This window comes from Cottoperca gobio, chromosome 23, assembly GCF_900634415.1.
Source record: "Cottoperca gobio chromosome 23, fCotGob3.1, whole genome shotgun sequence".
Lineage (NCBI taxonomy): Eukaryota > Metazoa > Chordata > Actinopteri > Perciformes > Bovichtidae > Cottoperca > Cottoperca gobio.
Genome location: NC_041377.1, coordinates 10,792,474 through 10,818,457, shown reverse-complemented (window position 1 = coordinate 10,818,457; position 25,984 = coordinate 10,792,474). Strand labels below are relative to the sequence as shown.

The window sequence follows — 25,984 nt, the reverse complement described above, 5'->3', positions numbered from 1 at the left end:
ACTGCTTTAGTCGAATGCCTGTAATTTACTTAAAGAGTAACTCCGCACCCGACCACATCCATCATTACAGGTGGATGTATCGTGTGTTGTAGTTATCACAGCTCTGACGCAGCCTTTCTCTATGGACCTTATGTTTCCCAGCAACCATATTTTGTCTTTTTACTTCCTGTCTAAACAGGAAGTAGGAATGTGTCACACTGTTAGCATTTCCTGCTTGTGGCCAAGCGGCAACTTCCAGTGCTGAAACAGCCTCAAACATTCACCTGATGCTGCAAGTGCGAGTCAGTCTCCACAGACCCCACGTTAAAGTATTTACAGCCGAACCAACGCTGTAGAATTGTTTTATATATATTGAAGAGATGTGGAAAGAACATGGCGTCACCACTAGTTGGCAGCATGATAATCAGACTGGGTGTAGCTTCTCTTTCTCTTTCTCTAAACTTGTATACAAAAACCACACAGACTTCCAAAAACGCTTCCTTGGACTTATTGGCGTTGTTGTAAATACTGCAAGATAATGAACATACTGAGAATCTCAGCTCCTGTAAATAATGGCTGCTTGTTCAGTGTGGAAGAAACAGCTGAATACATTAGTCCAGCCGAGGGTTTTAAACATCACACATCATTTAAAACATATATCCATCTTCATTGGCTAGGATTAAATCTCTGGAGCCATTTTGAAGTCCGCTGTGAATCAATCTATTGAGTTATTGAGATTCATGACGATCCCAGCTGAACATCTGCCACCGCTGCAAATGACAGAAGACTTCCTCAGACACACACACACACACACACACACACACACACACACACACACACACAGACACACACACAGACACACACACACACACACACAGACACACACACACACACACACACACACACACACACACACACACACACACACACAGTAGAGAAGAGAGCTTTGGCGCAAACAGGAAACATAAGCACTGTTACCTCCAGTTTATCATCTGAGTTTCTCATTTTGCTGTTTCCCATTAAAACCTATTTGGCGAATAGTCTTGCCAAAGATAATTTACTGACCTAATAAAGCCATATTTACAGATGGAACATTTGAGTCATAACCATTACTGTGCTAGTTAATTTCACTCTGGGATCATCGGGGCCTCTGTACCCAAAATATAGCAATTCATAAAGCGTATTTCAATTAAATAAAGCATCTCTGGATGAGTCACAGGTGCATTGTGGTCATTGCATGTGGAAACTGTGACCCTGAAATGGTAAATTCAGAAAAACATTGCTGTGTGTTGGGGTAGCCTTCATTTCAATCACATTATGCTTCACAATTTAAATAAATTAAAGTGGAGCCATTTAAAATCTCCTTTTCATTTCATTTCAGGCGGTTCTTCAAGGCAAAACTGTAATACATTGAAAATACTCTGCAAAGTCTTAGATTAAGTGAAATCCACTTTACCTCTTTGCTCTATACGAGTATGTGATTATGTGTTTTCATTTAGACTTCTGGTTCTTTAGGATTATGCAGACTTTAGAATGTTGCTGCTGATTTGGATCTTCAATGAAATGTGAATTTCCTCTATAAATGATTAACTTGTACAACAGGAAACAGCTTTTATTTGACTCTGGCTACTGCGGTTTCTTCCTTGTTGTAATGCAAAGTTATGCATTCCCTGTGCTCCTAAACGTATCGAGAGAATTGATTTTTCAACAAAAAGCAAGGAACACCGTGAACACCTACAGATTCCTGCGAATACATAAAAGATCAATGACTTTCTGCAGCTAATGGGGAGTCCCTTGATCATGTGTAAGAGCAATACAACGTTGAATGCATTCAAACTTTTGTTTTTGGACTTACAAGTAGGCTTTGATAAAAACCAATTACTGAAGTAAAGAAACAGATAATTCCCTAATCTCCCCTCTCTGCTTTCATCAGGAGCAGCTTGCCTCGCTGTGCATCCTCTGCTAATGCAGCCTCCATAATCATTTCCCAGTTGGGACTTTGGTCTCATTTCCCTGCACTCCGCCCTGCAACCCCAGCCACTGGCTCATTGTTGTTCCAACGGATGACAACGGGAGCAGATATGTGTCGTGTCCCACAGCGTCGTATCAAAATATTTGTTCGTATTACCCGTGTGAGAATATTTGTCCCATTTGGGTTTGTTAATGCACAATCACGAACAAGCAGCGGGGATGAAAAGCACTAGAGCAGAAAGCATATTTATTGAAAAGTAGATTAGCAGAGAAGACGACGCCTCCAGCGTGTTTAGATTCAATTAAGTCTGATTTGAGAGCGGAGCAGTGAACCCAGCGTGCGTTATTAAATAGTGACGCTTGGACTGTCACTTTTAAACTTGTAGAAATTTCCAAAACAAAAAGAAATATCCGTTAAATTTTGACCAATAATGAAATCTATGAGCTTGATTTCAAACGCACGAGTCACGCTTACATTTAAGATACTGAAGACGCTGTTTGTATGAAGCTCTGGTCTCATTATGATTTCCTGCTGGATTTAAACAGTCACAGAGCAGCGGTGGAGTTTCATAAAATGTTCACATATCCTGAATTATTAACGATCAGTTGGAGAACTTCCTCAGACAGGTGTGTGTGTGCGTGCCAGTGTGTCCGAACTGTAGAAGAATACGTAGTGATTATAAAAGCATAAAATAAATAATTTAGAATTGCTCTGCAGGAACATTAACGCAGCACTTTTGTTAGTAGCTTACACAGTGTAACATTCAATTACCTGGAAACAGATGGCAAAATAAAAGCACAGTGAGAACAGAACAGCAGGTGAAAGAGGAGATTGCTTTGGACCACAAACAATCGTATATATTGTATAACACTAATTAAGTTCCCTAAACCTCTACTGACGTTTTAAATGTGTACTTTAAGTCAGTCTGAACGTTCTCTGTATTATTACACAATATGCCCGTCATCTTGATTACTGGCTGTGCCTGTCAGCCTCCAACACGACTTCTGTAGTTTGTAGTTTGCTCAAATATTTTGACATTGAGCGATTTCTTTCATTTCTCTTTTTCCAATTTAAACTGGATTTCTTCAGACTGGATAAGCAGAGTGAAACTGCCCCCCACATCTTTAAAGCTGCACTAATTCATATGTTCATATTAACAATTGACCAAATGACTAAATGTAATATGAATGGAGAATTATCTCCCAAAAATACAGAACATATTGCCATTTCATATTTGAAGCACTCCCTACTTTCTCAAACGTCCTGCACAACGCTGTCATGGTTTTATGCATAGTTTAACTCCTGCTGTCACTCAATAGACTTTGTTCCAGGATCCTTGTGTTGTGCGTGTTGTCTCACTGAGACACTTAATGGAACTGAGCTAATGTTATTAGTTACACCTGTGACAAGTTAACCTGTCAGCTGTAAACCCACAGAATACTGGGGGGACTACCACTTTAAAAAGAGATCAGTTGACACAGAGCAGGGGTCACCAACCTTTTTGAAACTGAGCTTCAAGGTACTGAATAATACGAAGGGCTACTTGTTTTATACAAACTTCCTGAATAACATAGTTGCACGGTTCACCTTTAATGATAACATTATCATTAATAATAATAATCATAATAAATATTCATATATGTGAAGAGATTGTTACATGTTAATGTTAATTATTCCTCACAATGATTATTAACAATGATTTATGGTAGGAAACAGATATATTTAAACATTATTTATTTATGTTCTCAATCTATTTCAACATTTGAAAGTCAGAGTTATCACATCTCTGATATTTCTGTAAACATCTTTATTGACAGTTTTGTATGAATGAGAACATTTGTAGCATTTTGTTCAAAATCACACCGGTTATATTTTAGTACAAAGTATCACTTCTGTAAAAACATTAAGAAATCATTAACTGTCACATCTTCACATCATATCCTGTTTACAACACTAACTTTGTAACATCAGAGAGTGGAGATGACATCTGAACCTTTCTTCTCGTCTTGAACAGTGTTTTCAATAACATCATTGCACCTTTCAACACCTCTCCGTCCGAAAAGGCTTTCTTGTACTTTATTAATACATGTGCAGCTCTAAATGAAGCTTCTGTTGCTTTGTGTGACTTGTTCACCGGCCTCGTGAAAAGAGATGCTGCTGCCCAAAGCTGCTTTAACTCTCAGCTTGGTCTGCCCGCAGTGCTGCAGCTGGTAGTTAGTTAGTTAGTTAGTTAGTTAGTTAGTTAGTTTAGTTAGTTAGCTAGTTAGTTAGTTAGCATGGTAGCTTTGTGACACGTACCGAAGTGTCTCCACAATGTGCTGCTTTGCCGTCTCCCCGCAAATGACACATACACACTTTTCTTTCACTGTTGTAAAAAATTATTCTTCCTCCCAATCATTGTGATTGCACCTAGCGCCCCATCGTAGGCTCCCGCTAGCTTGTCTCAGCGAGAAGGGAAATGGAGATTTGGCTTGCGAGTGAAATTGAACTCTGACCCCAGACAGGGTCAATAATTCAAGTGTTATTGATTGAAAAAAACCCCAACAAAACAATTAAATACAAATTTTAGACGGAGCTTCATGGTGACTAGTGCTATTTTTAGAACATGTCCTGCGGGCGACTCACGTGGTCCCTGCGAGCGAGCACCGCGTTGGCTACCCCTGACATAGACAGTAGATTCTCCTTCCTACTGATCACCGTAGTCCAATAATCCTCTCTCTTTTATTGGCTTTTGCTTTAACCTGGTTTGCGGTAGAATGAAAACTGTTTTCCATGTCATGTATCTGTAGATAAAGTGATCTACTGCTTGATACTGTCTCCATCAGTCTGTGCATGACCTTTGATTCTGTCAGGTTACATCTCAGTCTGTTTGGAAGTGTTATGAAAAAGCATCAATGTGTTCAATACAACACACGATGAAGTTTCTTTATGAGGAATGGCAATATAATGGCTGACAGAATTGGTCTACAATATTGCCACAATACTGCTTCTCCATCATAATTGCTGCCCCAACACCTTCATTTTCCACTTCACTTTCTCTCTGTCTTTGACCTCTCCTCCCCCTGCTCTCTTTACCTCCCCCCTCTTCTCCTCTCTCCACTTTGCACCTCTCAGGCTGAAAATAACCTTGTTTGCTTGGGGCTGACACCACATCATCATCACACATGTGAGCATGTTTCAAAAGATGAAGTCGGCACTGGAAGTTTCCATACCCTTCTCTCCACATTAGCCTGACAGATACAATATCTTCTTTTGGAAATAAACAGCTTCAAGCAGTTTTGTGACTCAATTTAACTTAAAGAAATGCTGTCACCATCTTACATTATATCCTAAAACAGTATAGTATAAAGTATACTTTATAAAACTCTGCCTTAAATAGCATACTGACTTGCAGCTGTTCTTTATGTGTGTGTGTGTGTGTGTGTGTGTGTGTGTGTGTGTGTGTGTGTGTGTGTGTGTGTGTGTGTGTGTGTGTGTGTGTGTGTGTGTGTGATCAGTGTGTATGAGGGGGAGAAGAAGGTGCACACACACTATAATCGCCGTTACGAGGTGAGAGGAAAAAGGGATGTGAGAAGTGTTGTTTCCATGGTAACTGACATGTCAGCGATTGGGCACGGTGTCTTTGTAAAATACACGAGTGTTATTATCAGTTCTTAGCAAATACGCTGTTATTAAAAGTAAATTACGGTCTGGGCATTCCTGAAAGGTCCAAACACAGTTTAATTTCTAGAAGAAAATTGTCACCCAATTGTTGCTAATGGTGTCGTAATACTACTACGTCAAGTTTATATAGATCCTCTTTGAAATGTCTGTTTTATATATACTTTACTTTGTTCTCTCTAAATGCCAGAAGGAACAAAGCATCTCGCTTCTAATGTTCTCTTTTATAATAATGAACGAACGTCACGGCAATGACTTTGTTATTGTTTACTGGAAAGAGAAGTTGAGATGTTCTGGGTTTGAAGGCTCGTGGATCTGTCCTTGAGCATCGAGCAGTGAATTCACAGCCAGATCACAACCGCAAATCCCTCTGATGTTTTACATGAGAGCCACATTGATAGGACAAAGTCAACAGGAGAGACACTTTCTTTTCCAGTCATAAAGAAGCCTCAGTTAATGGTTCAGATGTATTAGTTGTCCTGTGTTTGAGCCTTTGTTGTCCAGAAACAGAAGAAAGCTGCTCTTTTTTAGTTTTTCCTAATTTCCCTTCCAGGTGCGTAAATTTTGTTGAATTCTGGATGCGTCGTTTAGAAATGCGGCTCCAAATGACTTCTCTTGAAACCAGAGCGGGTCTGTTTGCATATTAAGCACGAAGGGTTCGACTCCTGGAGGACAAATACAAACTCCTCTGTCCACTTGTCTTGAATGCTCCTACGCTCGTCTTCTATGGCTCGTACCTTTCTTTTTTTTAACGGGAGTGGCCACGCTAACGCAGGTATGAAGTGCCAGGTTGGTCGTAGTATCCTCCAATTGAAATGCTCCAATTTAGCTATATAAATGATATTTTAGCAAATGTCCATATTCATAAGCATGCTTATGATAACATATTTGTAATGACCGTAAGTAAAAAGAATTCTATACTAGCACACCATGTATCTACCCGTCCAAGAGCACATTTGCCATTGTAGTGCTGGATCGACCGCCAAAACTCTCAGTCAGTGTCGGCCGAGCAAGTTTAAATATCTTGTTTCTAGTCTATATTTGCATCTTTTAACAATTATTATTATCTATTATTTGTAGGCTAATAGAGCAGACACTGTGTTTTAATGGGTTGTATGTAATAGCCCTGCTTGTTTTTAGTGTTTTTATGAAACCTGTATTGACTCCATAATCATATCTATCACTTTATTTAGCCTCCTGCCATGCGAGCCACCAATTAAAGCTTGACGAGCTGCAGGAGGCTCGCGAGCCGCGCAATGAGTAACACTCGATAATCAAGCAGCTTTAACTTGTGTGCAAGATATTGCATTGACATTTGAGAAGAAACGCAAAAACTTCAGTGTAAAGTTTTAGTGCAGTGTGTTTGGAAAGTTCAGTAACACAGAACTCGTATTGCCGCCAATTCAATCATTCAGCTGCCTCATCATTAGAACTGAAGCCCAATAAAAGATGAAGAAGAAACCAAACTCAAGCGAGACAACAACATTCCTAAATATTTGTGCATTGGGACAATTACTCGCATTTCACGTTTACAATCAAAGTGTTAAACACCGGCTACAGCAGAAGAAGCCGGCAGCGTGAGGAACCTGCCTGCTGCGCCTCGGCTCACACACTGAGGATGACTGCAGCGATGAGTTACAACAAGCTGGACACACACTGAGTCCCACGAGAGGGTCACTCAGCAGCCAGTGTGTTTTTATACATCAGTGTGTGATTATGTGCGTGTGTCTGTGTGTGTGTGTGATAGAGGCTCCTCTTCACGGCAGGCCACATGGACCCAGGGGACCTGTGGATGCCACTCCTTCCAGAGACATGGTGTTCTCTGTTGTCAAGGTTGATTAGTTGCAGGATGAATCCAATTTCCTCTCCTCTCCTCTTCCCTCTCATCTCATGAAGAAATTGACGTATTGCATGCTATGTTTTAACCATATTCTGCACTGGCTTGCAGCTCTTCCAGTACAATTGGAAATGCAGTTGCTAAAGGGTTTGTTTGCTTTGATGGGAGAAGCTACAAGTCATTTAAAAAATCTCAGGAATCTCAGAAAACTCCAGCAGTTAAAGTGTCTTAATGCTCTTGATGGCTAAATACATGTATAAATACATGAGTCCCAGGCAAAACATCAGCACTGACCAGTAGGATTCATGTACAAGACATGAAAATACAGACACGACATTGTAAAGCTAGTCATACGTACGATCAGGAAAAAGTAATATCAGACTGACTGCTCATTTTCACGTAACCCTGTTTAGATGCTTAAGGCCCTGTCACACAGTTCCGTATATGAAAAGTAGCTCAGAATTTGTCAGAGTCCAAATACGTCCAACTTTTCCACAGCGGTGTTGTAGCTGACGCATACATAACGAATACATAACAAATTATTAAACGTATGTCCAACATTGATAGCGTATCACTTACTTATTTAAAACGTATCAGAGCGTCTGGCCAATGGAGCTGGAAAAGTGCCATTTGGTTCACGTCATGCTGATGATGGAGAACAGAATGTACTCTTGTCGCAGCCTCTCAGCATCCTCCATGCTCTCTGATGATGGGTTGATGATGGGTTGATGTATTCATCAAGACGTGCTGTGAAGAGGTGAGGATGAGCTCCTCACAGGGACCCTATATACTATATTCAAACCCCAATAAGCTCCCAAAACGCTAGCTGAGCGCTAGCTGTACTGTAGAAACACGTTTAATAAGTTACTCCGTCGTCAGGCATAATCTTAACATAGGGTAGGAATAGGGTATCCACTCGTTATCAATAAGTTGGCTGTAGGGTTCACCGTCAGCCGACGTAGCCTATATCTAACGTTCCTCTAACGTATTCACGTAGGTATTTATTTACTATATTTACGTAGGTATGTATTCACGTATGTCTAACGTAATGTAACGTCTGCATATCTTATGAAGCACACGCCGGGTACGTCCGGTCATTTTGAACATGTTCAAAACATCAGCGTTCAACAACGCACCCCAGCGTAACACAGTGAGCTCTTAACGAATACTACTTATACCTTCCCTTATATCAACGTACACCAGCGTGTTGCCGATATTTTGTATATGCCATATTTTTGTATACGTTATGCATTCGTTGGGTATTCGTCTGATACATTTTGTATTAGCATGCGTTTCTGTCATTCGGATATGTCTGACAGGGCCTTTAGCTTCAAATCAAGAGATTCATGTTTTATTGTGAATGTAACGTTCTGATTACAATTTCGCCCGTGGTTTGTTCCTCAAATCAAAATCTGTAACATAGCAAGTAACATCCAGGATCTGTTTATCATTGTACTTTGTTGTTATTTAAATAGCCTTTTTTAACACCTGTCAATGGACAACATTAGAAAACGCTGAAGCTTTTTGGCTATTATACAAATAAAATGACTAAAACATTATAAGAAAGAATCTAGCAGTAGTGAAAGTTATTTATATTAGATGAAAAATCCCTGCAGTAATTAGGACACCATATGCTCTGTATGTGTGAATATGCATAATGTCTCTCTTTTGTGTATTTAATTGTATGTCACTCTTGCTTTCTCTCACACACAACAAACAGACACACAAGCACAAGCAGATGGCAGATGAAGAGTCTGATAAAAATGTGTGTGTTTGTGTTTTCTTGCACTGGTTTGAGCAAGGAGTGAAAAGAGATTAGAGGTATGGTACAATTTGCACACACACAGCCTTTGAAATAAAGAAATGTTCATGATTGACAGAAGCTGTGTTATGAAACAGCAATATTATCTCATAAGCTCATAATCATCAGCCGTCAATCTGACAACCTCAGTCAATTATGTCCGTCACTGAGGCGACGCCTCGACCAACCAGCAGCATCCCAGTGGCCAAGCAAAGGTCGGCGCACACAGTAAACGACCATGAAGAAGAAAGTACTTTGCATTTACTCCATCACACTAAAGTGGCAACAGACAACATTTTTGCTTTAGCTCATCATTATGAAGTAAATGTTGATTGCACAGTGTAATGGCTGTAGAATAATGACACCATTGGCGTTTACATTGGCTCCCTATAAGCCTCGCTTTCACTATGCAATTCTGCCTGCCTTCGGGCGGCATTCAACCTTTCACAATAAAAGCCCTGGACATATACACTGCCTCACTGCCTACCATAGAGTGTTTCATTAAGAGGCAACTCAACAAACTAGCTACAGTAGCTATCACCATGTGGTAATGTTAACTGTGGAAACTCTACCCTCTAAAGGCCCTGTCACACATATCCGTATGGTGGAAACGTATATGAAAAATATCTCACAACTTGTCAGAGTCCAAATACGTCCAACTTTTCATCGGATCGGAAAAGTGAACATATACAGATACGCATGTCTAACCTATTGATAGAGTATCACTTACTAATACAAAATGTATCAGACGAATACCCAACGAATGCATAAGATATATCAAAATATGGCGTATACAAAATATCAGCAACACGCTGGTTTACGTTGATATAAGGGAAGGTATAAGTAGTATTCGTTAAGAGCAGGCGGTGTTACGCTGGGGTGCGTTATTGAACGCTGATGTTTTGAGCATGTTCAAAATGACCGGACGTACCCGACGTGTGCTTCATAAGATATGCAGACGTTACGTTAGACATACGTGAATAAATATGTACGTAAATACTTCCCTACGTAAATACCTACGTGACTATGTTAGATGATGCCTGATGACGTAGTAACTTATTAAACGTGTTTCTACAGTACAGCTAACGCTCAGCTAGCGTTTTGGGAGCTTATTGGGGTTTGAATATAGTATATAGGGTCCCTGTGAGGAGCTCATCCTCACTTCTTCACAGCACGTCTTGATGAATACATCAACCCAGCATCAGAGAGCATGGAGGATGCTGAGAGGCTGCGACAAGAGTACATTCTAGCCGTTCTCCAGCATCAGCATGACGTGAACCAAATGGCACTTTTCCAGCTGCGTTGGCCAGAGGCTCTGATACGTTTTGTATAAGTAAGTGATACGCTATCAATAGGTTTGACATACGTATAATAATTTGTTATGTATAAGTTATGTATACGTCAGCTACAACACCGCTGTGGAAAAGTTGGACGTATTTGGACTCTGACAAATTCTGAGCTCATTTTCACATACGCCAGCATACAGAACTGTGTGACAGGGCCATATGTCTGGCGTGTTCGGCGTGTCGTCTGCGTCCTTCAAACGATCACAACTTACCCTTAATTTATACCAACGTACACCAAGCGTATTGCCGTATATTCCGTATACGCCGGCATTCGTTTCCGCCATACGGAACTGTGTGACAGGGCCTTTAAAGAGCTACGTTGACGGAGGAGGCAAAGAAGGAGGGGGATAAAAAAAGTTATTTCTATAAGCTGCCTACTTATTAATGCTACCGGCAGCACCAACAATGACACCACTTGTTCCTGCTTCACCCTCATCCCCTTTCTGATTGGTTGCCCTTGTACCAGCTCTCTATTTACAGCCCTGATTCACATTGTTGAAATCTGAAAGGATTCAACCTACAGCCACTTCAACGATATACTCCTCTTAACACCCGGTTCTGCGTGAGGACACATTCACTGTACCTTGTGGAGATGTTCTCTAAACAAACATTAGTGTTTCTCACCATAATACGTTGTGTGTATTGACACTGAACACACATGTGCATTGCTTTCCTTTGCAAAGCGGATTTCAAACATATTTATAATCCTGTATTGTTTACGTCCATGTTTGCGATCTTGCAATGTCCTTTCCTGCCTTTGCTGGTTAACCCCCCCCCCCTTACCTCCTCCGCTGTCCTCCTCATCGATGCTGTTCTTGATGCAGTCGTATTCCTCGTCGATGTTCTGGTTGCCTCGGATTTGACTGAGAACGCGGCGGGCCTTCTGGGTCAGCCCACGCTGGATTAACCAGCGAGGGCTCTCCGGCAGGAACAGGAATCCTATGAACTGGAGCATGGCAGGAAGCACCGACAGACCCAACATGTACCTGGAGAGGGAGGGGACCCATGGAGGGAGGAACGTGATTATGATCACAGAAACTACATAAGCAGGTGGTTTTGTTTTTTGGCTATCGGCCAAGCAAATCTTAGATATCAGTTACAGAAATATCTTAAAAGGTCGCACATACATTCAGCTTATAGCAAGCATGGGGTGATTTAGTTCATTAAAATTAAACACTGGGGAAAATGTCATGACTGTTCAGATTCTTCTGCTTAAAATACATTTAGCATTACACTTTGACACCGAATGTAACAGGGAGTTTTAAAAAAGTACTATTTTGCATGTGGCCAGTTAAAAGTGTAGATCTTCTCTTAGTCTGAAACAAATCTAATCATTCGTAGATAAATATACACTTTGACTGCCTGTTTAACTTCTGCATTTCTGACAGCAAAACAAAACTATAAAGCGTTGATTTCTAATACCATGACCGAATGATGAAAATAAAACAAACACTGATACATTGCCTCTGTATCCGCTCATGCACATCACCAGTGTCCAAAGCATTCTGTGAAAGGTTTGATCTACATATCCAAAACATTATGTGGTGAAGGCAAAGAATAAGAGCAGAGGGAGAAAGAGACTGTGATAATGATCACGTTTTAGAGCTTTATCTCTCGAGGCAGAAGAAGTGGCGAAGCAGCAGGACGCCGTTTTATACAACTCCAAATAGTGGAACAAAAATCCATATATTTTTAAGGATTTAAAACCCCAGACAGATAAGGCTTTTCTTCTTCTGTGCAGGCAATGACGTCAATCAGACAACATTCATACTCAATAAGTGTCTCCAAAAAAGCCATTATCGTGTATGAATCACAGCAATCTAGGGGCTTCTAAACGATCTCCGCCATCTCCATCAGAACTGTAGTTGAAGCAAAAAGGACGATTTTTATCTAAAGTATTTTACAGCTCAACGTTCTCACAGCCTGGATGCTGCAAACCTGCATTCACTGTGACAACAGGAAAAGACACAGAAGCAGAAAAGAGCGAAGAATGGAACAGATGAAAGAGAAAAGGGCAGAGAAAGAGGCATACTGTATCTTTCAAACGTACAGCACAGCTGCTCTCAGCAAATGTTAAGGGCTGACCTGCGCGTGTGGTGACATTTAGAATGAGGGCTTGAGCCAGTCCGACTTTTTCTGGCATCTGATATGATAAGAACCCAAAGAAAAGACGCTAATATCAAATCTGACTATATGACCACTAATCATAAATGGAAATAGGGAATCTTTGAAAAGCCCCTGAAGCGTATTTATGCAGACTAAATTGTAACTTCTGTAACACATCTTCTGTACATATGAGCTGCGTGTCTCTGTGTCTCACCTCCACCCATCACGCTGCAGGTAGCTGAAGGCGCCGTCGACGAGGCTGGCAGTGAACTGTCCACCGGTGATGAAGAGGGTGTTAACGGTCACCAGCTGACCCCTGAGGTGGGGCGGAGAGGCCTCAGCGATGTACACTGGCACTGTCATAGAGGCAATACCTACACAGCAGGGGGAGAGAGAGGGAGAGGCGACATTTATCGGGAGGTTCTGCTGAGAAAGATGAGATGAGAGTGTGCCTTCGTTGTGATTTGTATATCATAAATGAAAAATGTACCACATATGAACACATTGGGGCGAGTTTATAAGCTAAACAATGACATATTATCCAATCAACTGACCTTAAAGTAATAATCTCAATGATTTTTCATTTAATAAATGTCTGTTAAGTCATCATCTATCACTAAATAAGGCAACACATAGGTGATGGAGCCTATGGCCCACTGAAACAAGTGTTGCGCTATTTATATATTTGCAGAATTATAAACTGGGTGTCTTTGGCGACATTCATGGGAAAATAAATGCTGCATTAAGTTACTGCTAATGCAAACTGTCCTACTGTTGCAGCTTCGCATTAAAAGCATTTAAATAGCAAAACACAAGTTGACTTTTATTTAGAAGTCCCAGGAAATGCATCATGTTTGTCAGTGAGCTTGACACTTACTGCTATCAAAACTGCATCAGAAAACAGTCATTTTCATAATTTTTTGACAGCGAAAGAGTTTGAAATATTACAGGAAGTAAAGGAACCAGAGGAGCTGCAGACCACACACCTCCAACTTCTCAGCCAGGTAACTTTCACTGTTAGCAGACTCATGTCGCGTGCAGGATAAAGTCAGATCCCGGTTGCTCACAGTAAATATGGAAAAAGGCCAATTATTGGCTGACTTATTTATTAAAACGACAATAGTTTGTTTTGCTGTTCCCAGACATGTAGTATTAAAATACCTGATACCACTTACCACCAGTAAATACGGTGTCGCCAAATCAATCAGAAAAAACATATATATATATATATATATATATATATATATATATATATATATATATATATAATATATATATAGGTAGGTTATACTTGACAAATTACGCACATGGCAGATTCGGAAGCATTACAAATCACTAGAGCTCCCCAAGTAATGCTCAAGTTAAGTATGCTAGCATGCTAACATTCGCTAATTAGCATTAAACACAAAACAAAGCAGAGGATTGTGGGTAATATAACAGTTGAGGAAAACAATAATGTCTGTTTAGTTTACACACTTTAACCAACAACCTAATTATAGCGCCACCAATTAACATTGTTATGGCAAGATTTGAAAATAATTTTATTATTTATATTCTTTCAAACCAATTGTGTCAATTATACATCAATATTCTCAATTCTCAATATTTCAAAAATCTCTTATGTCTGTAATTAATTACTTATTTAAAATGACTTTGATCTTCAGTTTTGACATCAACAACAACATTGACGTCATGTGGACGTGAGGTGAACCTGAGAGACACAAAGAAATACTACAGTCCATCTCAGTGACGGACTCTGCACTACTCTGATCTGGAAAAATCCATTTGTACACACATACACATGCACACACACGCATACAAAGGATACACACACTCAGTCACATGCACGCTGCTGTACTCACATACACACAGAACAAACAGTGTGTATGTAGGATGCATCTGACAAGGTGCAGCTGTCTCCCGATAAGCTCTATTAATAGTCACTGCTTTCTATAAACCCCCCCACCCCCCTCCTCACCTCTCCCTCCCTACTGCCATCACCCCGCCTTCGATGGCCACCATGACGACGTGGCTACCTGTTGCTATGGCAACCCCTTGCTGGGAAACCAGTTTCCAAGCGGGCACCACACTGTGGCAGCTCTGGGAAGGTAAATCAATGATAAGTCATAGCGTGGAGGATTTCTTCTTTTTTTGTTTTGCACAGTTACGTGTTAGGACTATGACCTAACACAGTGTGCTCTTAAAAGAAAAGCCCTGTGGTCAAGTCTCCACCTTGCCTACCGTAGACTCTAGCAAGGCCACTCTGCTCTCCAGCCTGCTGATACACCCCGACATATCAGGCGCCTCTTACGTCTGCACATTGATTTCTTGACTGTGTAAACACACCCAAAGCTTTTGGAGTTAAATCTTTGTCTTAGTTATGGCAAAAAAAGAAAAGAAAAAAGATTATCATCTGAGGGCGGAAATCCGAGATCCAGATCACCACTGAAATCTAATCAACTGCTCTTTGGCATGAAGCCCGTCTGCTCAGGCCAACTGGATGGAAATCCATTCATTCATTCTGAGAGATGCTGCAGAAAGACAAACATAGGAAAACCCAAACCTCTATGTTATACAATACAGTGGAGGTTGGACTTTTAAAACTACAAATGTTAGTAGTCAAAGCAGTGTAGTAGTTTCGTCATGTACACAGTGCAGTGGCCTCATGACATGGCTCACATTTCCCCTTTTATCCGAATAAAACCACCTGTTATCACTTAACTGAAATTTCTTACAGGTCAAATGTACGAAGGACTCATTATTGTGGACTCTTTTGGTCGAACAAAACATGCTGTATCGTTGATTGTAGTTCAATCCAGCATGTTTGATGAGAGGTATATTATATTAAGTATGAGGTTTGGGTGTAATGATTCAACAAGTAAACAGAGCAGCAGGCAGATTTCACGCCAATCTACAGAGCAGATGCTGCAAACACTAATCTTGTTTCACTCCTTTCTATCTGACAGCTACATTCAATACAATATGCAGACACACTTAACAACACAAACAAGTCATACAGTTCTAATTTGCTGCCTCTATCTGTATTCACCTCATACAGCCAGAACTCTTCATCCTCCCTCTTGCTAGTTTCCCTTGTTTTATATATCGCAGCCATATGTATCACCAGCTTGTCTCCGTCTGAGCCACTCCTGCTTCCCCACACACCCATATGTCTATGAGTGAGATACTACAGCTGATCGTTGATGTATTGACTGAGGATTGGATCCTTTCCATTACACATCCTGCTGCAGGTGGTCACAGGGAAAATATATGTTTGAGCCGATTAAAGCTAATACCATTACAGGCCAGTAAAAAGGTCAAATACTTAAGAGTTTTGTTTTAGTTTATTGATTGAACATCTGAAATGAAGTGTTTTCAATTGTTTTATCTTGCATTGGCTAATAAAACAGCAGAATGTATTCATTTTTAATCTGCTAATGTTATAATTTCACTTATATGTTATGTCGTCTGTGAAGATTCCAGTATTTCTTTTTTACTTTATTGAATAAGTATCAGAAATGTAATACTCGATACCAGTACCAGTGAAATTCAACGATTCTCGATACTAATTCGATACCACGGTAAAAAAAATTAAAATAAATCTTATGTACTTCATTCAATCTTTTATTACCGCTTGCATACTGGGTTTTGTTATTTTATATTGTTGTGAAAAACTCTCCTCTAAACACCAAATCACCAAAACTACATTTTTACAAGACTACATTTGAACACATTATAGTTACATTATAATTGACCTTTTACCAATACTCATTTTTACTGAATAGAGCTTGAACTAATGCAACGCTATGGAACTTCAGTTACAGTTCACAATGTTGCATTATCAGGGAACAATAGGGTGCGTCCTCTGGAAGTGTCATCAGTGAGTTCACTCAAACACATTTGCTATCGTCGGGTTGAAGGGACGCATGACCTACTACACAGAGAGCGTAGAAAATAGATTAATTTTGAGCTGCTCTTCTCATATCAGTATTATTACATAGAGGACATATCTGGAGTCAAGTGACATTATTTTAAACAAGTGAAGCCATCTCAAGTGTTCACATTTCTCTCAAGTTCTATACTGGAACTGAAATTGCACTAAAAACAAGCAATATTATCTCAACCAAAGGTTCTTCACTGAATCTCTTACGAACACATTCGCAGTGAGTTCCCATTCTCGTTAATGAGCTCTCCTTTCAGCACCAGAGGACAGTTCCCAGCACTCCCTTCTCCACACACACACACACACACACACACCCTCATAAAGTCATCGTCTGGTCAGGCTCAAAGCAGCGCAGCACAGTTAAACAAAGAATCTGTCTGGTCTTGTGAAGGCAGCCTCTAGGCACCGAGTACAAAGCTCGCGTCTGACTCACTTGATCAGAGTACGAGGGAGATACTTCTCTAGACCCTCACAGTGATTTAGTTAAGAGAGGCAGGACATTTGCTGTTACTAAGTAGCTGGTTGTGATGGAGGAAGCTAATTAGAGGCCAATGGATCATCCTTGAAAATGCGGAGGACAAGAGAACCCCCCCAGATAAAACTATTGTTGACTCTTGACTCTCATTGTAAAGTGCTGAGTGGTGATTACGTTCAGTGTTGGAAGCAGGATAGGTTGTTCCCTTTCTTAATCAATTTCAATAACGTGTATGCCAAAACAGATTTGTTTATCTAAAGACAAATTATCACATGAGTTACCATGTGACTCCAATTTTAAAGGGTTTTTTATGATGTAACTTCAACAACATGACATTCTATGACTTAATGTTCTTAGAAAAACATTTTAGAAAAAGAATTAACTTAATATGTCAAACCAAAAACAAGTCATTTCTGGAACACTTGACATTTTAGTGATTTCCACATTACAACAGTAACATAAACAAACTGCTCAATAAGTCTACACTTAACTTCCACCTTGTGAGGAGGACAAGTGTGTCTTCATTATATAAACCAACCAATTAATTATCAAACCTCCAGGTAATAACTAAATGTTATCACAAAGTAATTAACTGCACTGTTTTATGCAGACCCTTCATCTTCTGTCTCTCCAAGGACAAAACAAATCCATAATTTGCAACTGCTAGATAATTTAGCCAGAAAACATGATTATACACACACTGTGTGAGAGTGTGAGTGCGCTCATGATTGTGCATTTCTGTGTCCATGTGTGAGGGAATGGATTATGACTAACTAAGCCTGCAGGATCAAAGCAGATTCCTCTTAAGAAAAATATTTCAAGGCTCTTTTCAACCTTTTGAATATAACCATCACCACACAGAGCGCACAGAGAGGATCCATTGTTTTAGGCCTTGTACACGTGTACATGTGTGTTTTTTAAATCGCAGCTTATACTTGCAGCGTTTCGGCCTTTCGTCCACACCCAACATAGGTCACTGAAAACTAAACTGACAGAGCTAAAACTTTCAGAATGTAATCAATGTAAACATTTCATTAACATGTGTGTTCATACAGCATCATAAAGCCTACAGCCAGTGTGGCCTATGAAAAAACAAACTGTCTCCCAGTCACGCGAGTCATCCTGCTTTGGTTTAATAGGAAACTACCAACGCAAATATTGGTTGAGTAGATTCTCCTGCTGGATTTTAAAAATAATCCTCCTTACACATCACAAATCACACATCCAAGATTTGTCCTCCAAGATTGAAACATATTTCAACAGATATTATGTGCAGTAACGAAACCTCTTCACTTGATAGGATTGACAAGGAATCATTGAATAACTTGGCATTTTCAAACCGTCTGATTCCATATGTCTACAGTTGCTGCGCGCCGGCAAAGGTCAGATCACAATAACTGGCCCGGAGCAAACACTTGTGGGTAGAAATACAGAGAGGCAGGGCTTAGCATGTGTATTGCCTTTCCTGCTTTGACAAACAGCTCCGATGACCTTTTTGGCGAGTTCAGTTCAGAAATGCTAAGCAGGTCACGTGTGAGTGTGCAGGTGACGGGCTCCGACAGAATAATTGCATGGACTGAAAAAGGTTCCCTTGTTACCGTCTCCAGACGTTAATTGTGCTAGAATGTGTTTCATTACCCATCAGGGCGGCTCGTGCATACTTGTGTAATGAAGATGACTGCATGAGAAAGATTGTGATGGCAGGAGGGGGGAGGGGCGGTTTATAATGGACCAGCTGAAATGACCCGGGTGATTAGTTTCTTCCACATATTTAGCAATCAGAGCTTGTGTATGTAAATGAAGTATGTAGATGCTGCACTTTCTGCATTTTTCTTTCCCTCCTCTTTCATTATTGTTGGTTCTCAAGAAAACTAAAACACTACACTGGCATTACTGCCACAACTGTTTGTGTTGATATTGCAGCACATGTTATTATGGGCTGGTGTTGGCTGTTAATGAGTGCCTACTTCCATAAAGTCAGTGGTAGAAAATAATCCCTGTTCCTGTCCACCAGCAACAGGTGTGCACATATTCTAAATAAAACAAAACAAGACTCCGTCATCAAAAGAGCACCAGACATTCTTAAATGGAATAAAGCTGCAACATTTGCTACTTAAATAAATCCTCATTTAGATGTAGGGCTGCAACTAAATTGCAGTTTTCATCATCGATTTGCATGTCTTAAATAAATTGATTATCGAGCAACTTATCAGGTAATTCTCTCTGTCTATGTGTCTTGAGGGATGCAACCATGGAAACCAGACCCAAAGATGGCGCCTATCCAATCCGATGAGAATTGCTCACCTGCTGCACATGCCAAATACTGGAAGTGTTCTAGCTTCCAGGTTAACTTCCTGTTATTTGGCCCACTGAATATGCACAATAGTGTTTCTGCTGCTCGCAAGTCACTGGTTTTTAAATTACTTTTCTAAGTTTTACAAATATAAAACCTTTGTGGATCCAAAAGTCAGAATAGAAAGAGTCATAATGGACCTTGTTTGCAGTTCTTGGTGTCCTGCACAGTTTTGCAGACATCTCTTTTCCAGTGGCGGTCTCTGATGAAAGTGCTTTTTGGGCTGCAGGGGGTATTTTTCGCTGCACTACTAGTGGCCACTGGGATAAATTAGAATCCAGGTCTTATAAAACATGTATACCATGCGTGCAGCAGGTGGATCCAACAGCTCCCATAATGCATCATAATTGCGTCTCCTCATTAGAGTTTCTCTGCCTTTAAAAATAGCAATGTCGTTCAAACTCTTAGTCCCCAGTGTGTCACTCAATGTTATAAATGCATCCTCTAGAAGCCCACACTAAGATCATGCAGATGACATCATCAAGGTAACTTTGAATTGTCTAATCATCTAATCGCACATTGTATTTATTTTCATGAGGAAACAGTTTGCTGTCATTAAACGATTTCTCTACGAGGAGTCAACCTTGTTTTTGTGAAATTCCCTGTAATTGCTCTAATTGATTGCACAGAGAAAACAAGGAAAATTCAATAACATGAAAAACACAAATACACTTTGAGTCGTTTTTAGTGAAATAAATATAAGTTTTATGAGTTTGCAAACAGGATATCTGAAGATATTTTTACCCCTCACAACCCAGACTATATAATCCATCACAGGAAACATGAAGCTTTAATTTAGTTTTGTCAATGTTTATTTTTTCATTGCACTCGAGTTGAGCACTTCCTGTCAATCACCTGAGTTCCTAAAAATATAATAAAACCTTTACTGTAACATCCAGGTTTTCTTACTTTGGATGTCTTTTATAGGCAAAAGTAAAATTCACACTGCATCCAACACACCTTCCCAAGAATCATTCATCATCTGCAGATTCCTGATGCTAGATAAATAAACACATGCTCATCATAGTATGGTTGGTTTATATACCGCACAACAATAATCTAAATTACAGCCATTTATCAAAGAAAGAATTAGAAATGGTACTAAAGGGGTCTGAAGGTAAATATCAATAATAAAGGCCTTTAGTGTGAAGACACAGTCAACCCAGAGCTCTTCACTGTCACTTAGCCTCCTCTCTTATGTCCCAGTGGTCGACTGTGGAGAGAAAACTGTCTGCAATTCCTCCATGTATCACTGAGAGTGCTTACTACTCTCAAAGCAGGCGGCGGACGAGTGCCATCAACGTGGCGCTCATCCTGCACAGCCAGTTTTAACAGCCCTTTCCACAGAGGAGGTGACTCATGAGCAACAGCAGCCGCTATAAATAATTTGGGGTACATTGAATTCTGATCAAAAGGCAGGTTGCATGTAAAAGCATGCAGGGAGGAACAAGCAGAGAGAGGGATGATTCAAGAGGTTGCAATGGTGTGTTCATGGGGGAGGAAGCAGGGATTGGGCCAGTCAGATAAATGTAACGGACATCGGTGTCTGATGCAGGCGACCTCGCTGACACGAGAAGCCTCTGTGTGCTTTGAGGTTAGTCTTGGCTTCCTGTGAGTTTGTTGTCTCTGATTTAGCCTTAATGTACCCAACTAAATCTAATAATAGTCGTAATGATGATAATAATAAAGACAGCAAGTTGTCTAACAGCCGGTGGCATGCAGCCTGAGCCAGCAGAGGGCCACGCGCTGTAATTAGAAGCTGTGAGTAATTGCAAATATCAGGCTTGAGGCAGAATGAGAGACAAACCAAACCCATTAAATGTGGGCGGGAAATTATATTCTTTAAGACCTGTGACCTTAAGGTGCATTTAAAATGATTCTAAACTTTGTGATGGACAGCAAGTGCAGGGGAAACGAGAAGGCAGACGTCAATAAAGCATCACATTAGCAGTATCTGCTTTCCCATTAAGAGCAACCTCCCATCAGTGACTTTGTTGATGTATTGTGACAAGTGTTTTAAAATGGCATCCCAGGGGTTTTACTTGCTTTCACAAGATGTAGGCCTAAACCTAATCTGTTGGGGAAAATGCAATTTAGGCTCAAATAAACACTGGGGCATCTGCTTTAATGACTGAAGACACAGAGGTGAACACATGTCTTACCAAGCCCCACTCCGACGATGAGCCTCCCCGCCAGGAGAACCTCCTTGCCAGGGGCGGTGCTCAGCACGATGCCCCCGACGGTGAAGAAGAAGCTGGCCAGCAGTATGCACACTCTGCGCCCGAAGAGCCCGTTGAGGAAGCCGCCCAGCAGGGCAGACAGGGCGGCTGCAGCCACAGTACTTGATATGAGCAGCTCCTGCCACAGGGCGCTCAGGTCCATCTCCCTCTTCAGCAGGAGCATCGCCCCGGAGATAACCCCAGTGTCGTAGCCGAACAAGAAGCCCCCCAGGGCGGAGAACGCCGCCAGGACGTAGACGAAGCCGGGCGTGACATCCTGCTGGAACTGCTTGCGGGCAGCCCTCTCCAGGTCCCCGGTGGAAGCGGGGGGCGCTGCTGGCGCACCGGCGGTGGAAGCCGCGGCGGAGGCGCCCTGGCTGCTGATGCTGGCGCTGGACGGAGCCTTGATGAGACTCCGCTCTCCTCCGTCGCTCACTTTCTTCCACCGCTCGCCCATCAGGTTGCTCATACTACGGAGATTGTAGTCATGGTCGACCTGCTTTCGCGACATATGTGAAATACAACACAGGACAGTGCTGCTTAGTTGTACTTGATGCTTCAGAAAAAAAGAAAACAAAAACACACGCAACTACTTGACCCACCCCACCCCCCTCAGTTTGGAGTTACCACCGCGTGAGTTATCCACACACACTCCCAAATATAACGTTGGCTGCTGAATAAAGTTGTTCTCCAGCCGTGTGTGTGTCAGCGCATCTTCTCCCCGTGGTCCTGGTGGGAGAGTTGAAGAAGAGTGGGGAGGAAAGGTAAGATAGGAGGAGTGTAGTGGAGCAGTTCGTCATTACGAGCGTCGGCATGACGCAAAGAAATATTGTTTAGGAAGCTTGATGCTGGATCGTTTGTGGCGAGGATGTAGTTTGCTGTAATTAAATGAAATCATGGAAATGACGTGCTCACAATAGAAAACAATACTTCTGTTTACTGTCAGGATTCATGGCTCTCAGAAAACTGCCAATATTTCCTTTTGGGTACAAGCTCAATCTAAATTCTAACAAGTTTGAATTGCTGATAGATTTAGATGGTATTTAATTACAGACTATATAAATAAAGCCTTGATTCCTAATGATGACACATGTTTCAGATGTTTCACCTGTTACTATACAACACGCTGCCTCTGGCATTATAGGAATACAGCTCCCCCTGCAGGTTGGACTGTAGTATTACAGGTCCATGATTCTGTAGGTTGCTCAACACACGCAGAGTCACACACTCCAGCCCGACTGAAGGTCTGCGTTTCATTCTAGTCATTGATTGTTGAGTGAAGACAGTTTACAGAATTATAATTATCTGGATTTATATTTCTATGCTAGAGGCAGAGCTGGAAGCTGATGGGGGATCATCGTCAATTTCCCTAATGGAAGTCACTGAGGTAGACAAACAACTCCACAGTGGCAAAGCCGCAGGGGTTGATGAGATCCGTCCAGAAATGCTTTGGGTGTTGAGGGGCTGTCTTGGTTGACACGCCTAGTCAACGTTGCGTGGAAGTCTGGGACAGTGCCTAGGGGTTGGCAGACTGGGGTGGTGGTTCCCCTATTTAAAAAGGGGGACCAGAGAGTGTGTGCCAACTACAGGGGTATCACACTTCTCAGCCTCCCTAGTAAAGTCTACTCCAAGGTACTGGAAAGGAGGGTTCGGCCGGTAGTCGAACCTCTGATTGAAGAGGAACAATGCGGATTCCGTCCTGGTCGTGGAACAACGGACCAACTCTTCACTCTCACAAGGCCTGGGAGTACGCCCATCCGGTCTACATGTGTTTTGTGGATCTGGAGAAGGCGTATGACCGGGTCCCCCGGGTGATACTGTGGGAGGTTCTGCGGGAGTATGGGGTGAGGGGGTCACTTCTGAGGGCCATCCAATCCCTGTACGCCCAAAGCGAGAGTTGTGTCCGGATACTCGGCAGTAAGTCGGACTCGTTCCCAGTGAATGTTGGCCTCCGACAGGGCTGCGCTTTATCACCAATCCTGTTCGTGATTTTCATGGACAGGATATCGAGGCGTAGTCGTGGAGGAGAGGGGTTGCAGTTCGGTGACCTGAGGATCTCATCGCTGCTCTTTGCAGATGATGTGGTCCTTATGGCATCATCGGTCTGTGACCTTCAACAGTCACTGGATCGGTTCGCAGCCGAGTGTGAAGCGGTTGGGATGAGGATCAGAACGAGATCACGGGTACAAGCGGCCGAAATGGGTTTTCTCAGACGGGTGGCTGGCGTCTCCTTTAGAGATAGGGTGAGAAGCTCAGCCATCTGTGAGAGACTCGGAGTAGAGCCGCTGCTCCTTTATGTTGAAAGGAGCCAGTTGAGGTGGTTCGGGCATCTAGTAAGGATGCCACCTGGGCGCCTCCCTAGGGAGGTGTTCCAGGCACGTCCAGCTGGGAGGAGACCCCGGGGAAGACCCAGGACTCGGTGGAGAGATTATATCTCCTCACTGGGAACGCCTCAGGATCCCCCAGTCGGAGCTGGAGGATGTGGCCCGGAGAAGGGAAGATTGGGGTTCCTTACTGGAGCTGCTGCCCCCGCGACCCGACCCCGGATAAGCGGTAGACGATGTATGGATGGATGGATGAATTTGTAATCAAAGTTACCTCATCATTTACGTTTACTGATCCATGCATTACTGAGAAAAAGCTTCACACACACCTTGTGCTCGGAAATTTACAAATAATTTCACTATTAATGAATCTGCAAGTTATATTTTCTTGATTAATCGTCGGTGAAATGGTGAATAATGACCTAAGATGATTGCTTTGTCAAACCAGTGATCCACGATTTAAATATGTTCAGTTTATTATCACATAAAACAAAAGAAAGCAGCAAATCCTCACAATTAGGAGGCTGGCTCAAGGCAAGGTGTGTCATTTTTGCTTGCGTTCCGTTTAAAGCTAAAGGCCGAACAGAATGTCTCCTCCAGGCCATGACAGCCCTCGCCTCTCATGTTCAGAAGTCCCTCCTCCACTCTTCAATCATTATCATTGCCTACCTTCTCCATTATTGATCAGGCTTAAAACACAAGTCATCTGAGTGAACATGCTGCCTGGCTGCAGCCTGGAGAAAGGACACGGTTGTAAATGCATTCATGTGTGGAAGGGGATCAATATGTGGACAGTGGTGTCACACAAAATGGAGGATGAGTACAGCCTGATAATGGCTCAGGATTGACCCCATTAGAGAAGGAGGCCAATAATGGGACATGTTTCCTGTACGCATAAAGCTGCGCATGCTTTCAGGGTGGAAACTTTTAATGTCTCTATTAGGGAAATGAACCTTGTGATTCCAGCTGAGAAGCGAAGTGGTCAGTCAAACTGTGGATCCGTCTAACACTTGACAGCTACTGACAGATTCTCTAAAGTTAGGGATGGATCACAGCCTGATCTTTCCACTAACAAACTGGCAGAAGTGTTTTTGCCTCTACATTTTTAAATGTATGAAAGGTTTTATCCATTTTGCTGACAGAGCTGTCTCTGGCAGGTACAGTGAGTTATGACAGGTAGTTATACATTATGCAAGTGCAATGTCTGAATGATTTACAACTTTATTTAGCTGCTTGAAAAACGACTTACAGCACTAATATCTACACACCCTAAGAACTTCAATTGGAGCATCTCATTTGACAGGTGGTGGGTTTAAACTTTATGGTGATCGAGCTTTAATGAAGCCACTAAATCCTTTTGCCACCTCACTGATTTAAGTTAAGACGCCTTTTTAGTTTGCAGCTCTAAGTATAATCTTTGCATGAAAAGAAATCTGAGTAGCTGCAGAACACGTCTTTAAACATCGTGTGGTACTTTCCCTCAGCTCTCAGAAATTGTAAAATAACTAACTACATCCTGGTTCACGCTCTCTGGCAATTCACAAAGCCCCATTTCTCATGTTGTCATCACCCGTCACCTGCAATGCATTGTCTGGTTTCACAATGTTTGCCAAAACTAAGCATCCCTCTTTGTTCATAATGCAGGACATAGTATTCAACCCACTAGTGTGACACATATTGCAGGAAACATTCTGGTTTGAAGGAATAAAAGTCTCAAGTTTCAGTCTTTGAGTCTTCCACACTGTGTTTGTGCATCCATCATTACCTGTTTGTAACCAAGACCTCTTTCACATGCATACTTTCCCATGGGGGTGTATATCATTGGGATTATTGTTATACCTTGAAATAGATTTATTTAACTCTAAATTCAATACGACTAGCAGATTATGCTTAAATATGGTTTTCCAGTGTTGTTTGATCATTTCCATGTTTCTCCTGAATTGCCAATCAGTTTAATGTTTAACCTGAT

The 25,984-nt window shown here is 41.6% G+C and overlaps 1 protein-coding gene across 1 annotated transcript in view; it reads right to left on the bottom strand.

The window, feature by feature from the left end:
• Window positions 1-22,426, bottom strand: part of slc2a13a (solute carrier family 2 member 13a) — a 47,761-nt gene extending 25,335 nt beyond the window's left edge. Inside the window, exons 1-3 of the mRNA XM_029462552.1 lie at window positions 21,635-22,426; window positions 12,916-13,075; window positions 11,379-11,581 (exon numbers count right to left, since the gene is read on the bottom strand). Coding sequence (XP_029318412.1) covers window positions 11,379-11,581; window positions 12,916-13,075; window positions 21,635-22,202 — 931 coding nt within the window. The 5' untranslated portion in view covers window positions 22,203-22,426. The remainder of the gene's footprint in view (window positions 1-11,378; window positions 11,582-12,915; window positions 13,076-21,634) is intronic.
• Between the last annotated feature and the right edge of the window lie 3,558 nt (window positions 22,427-25,984).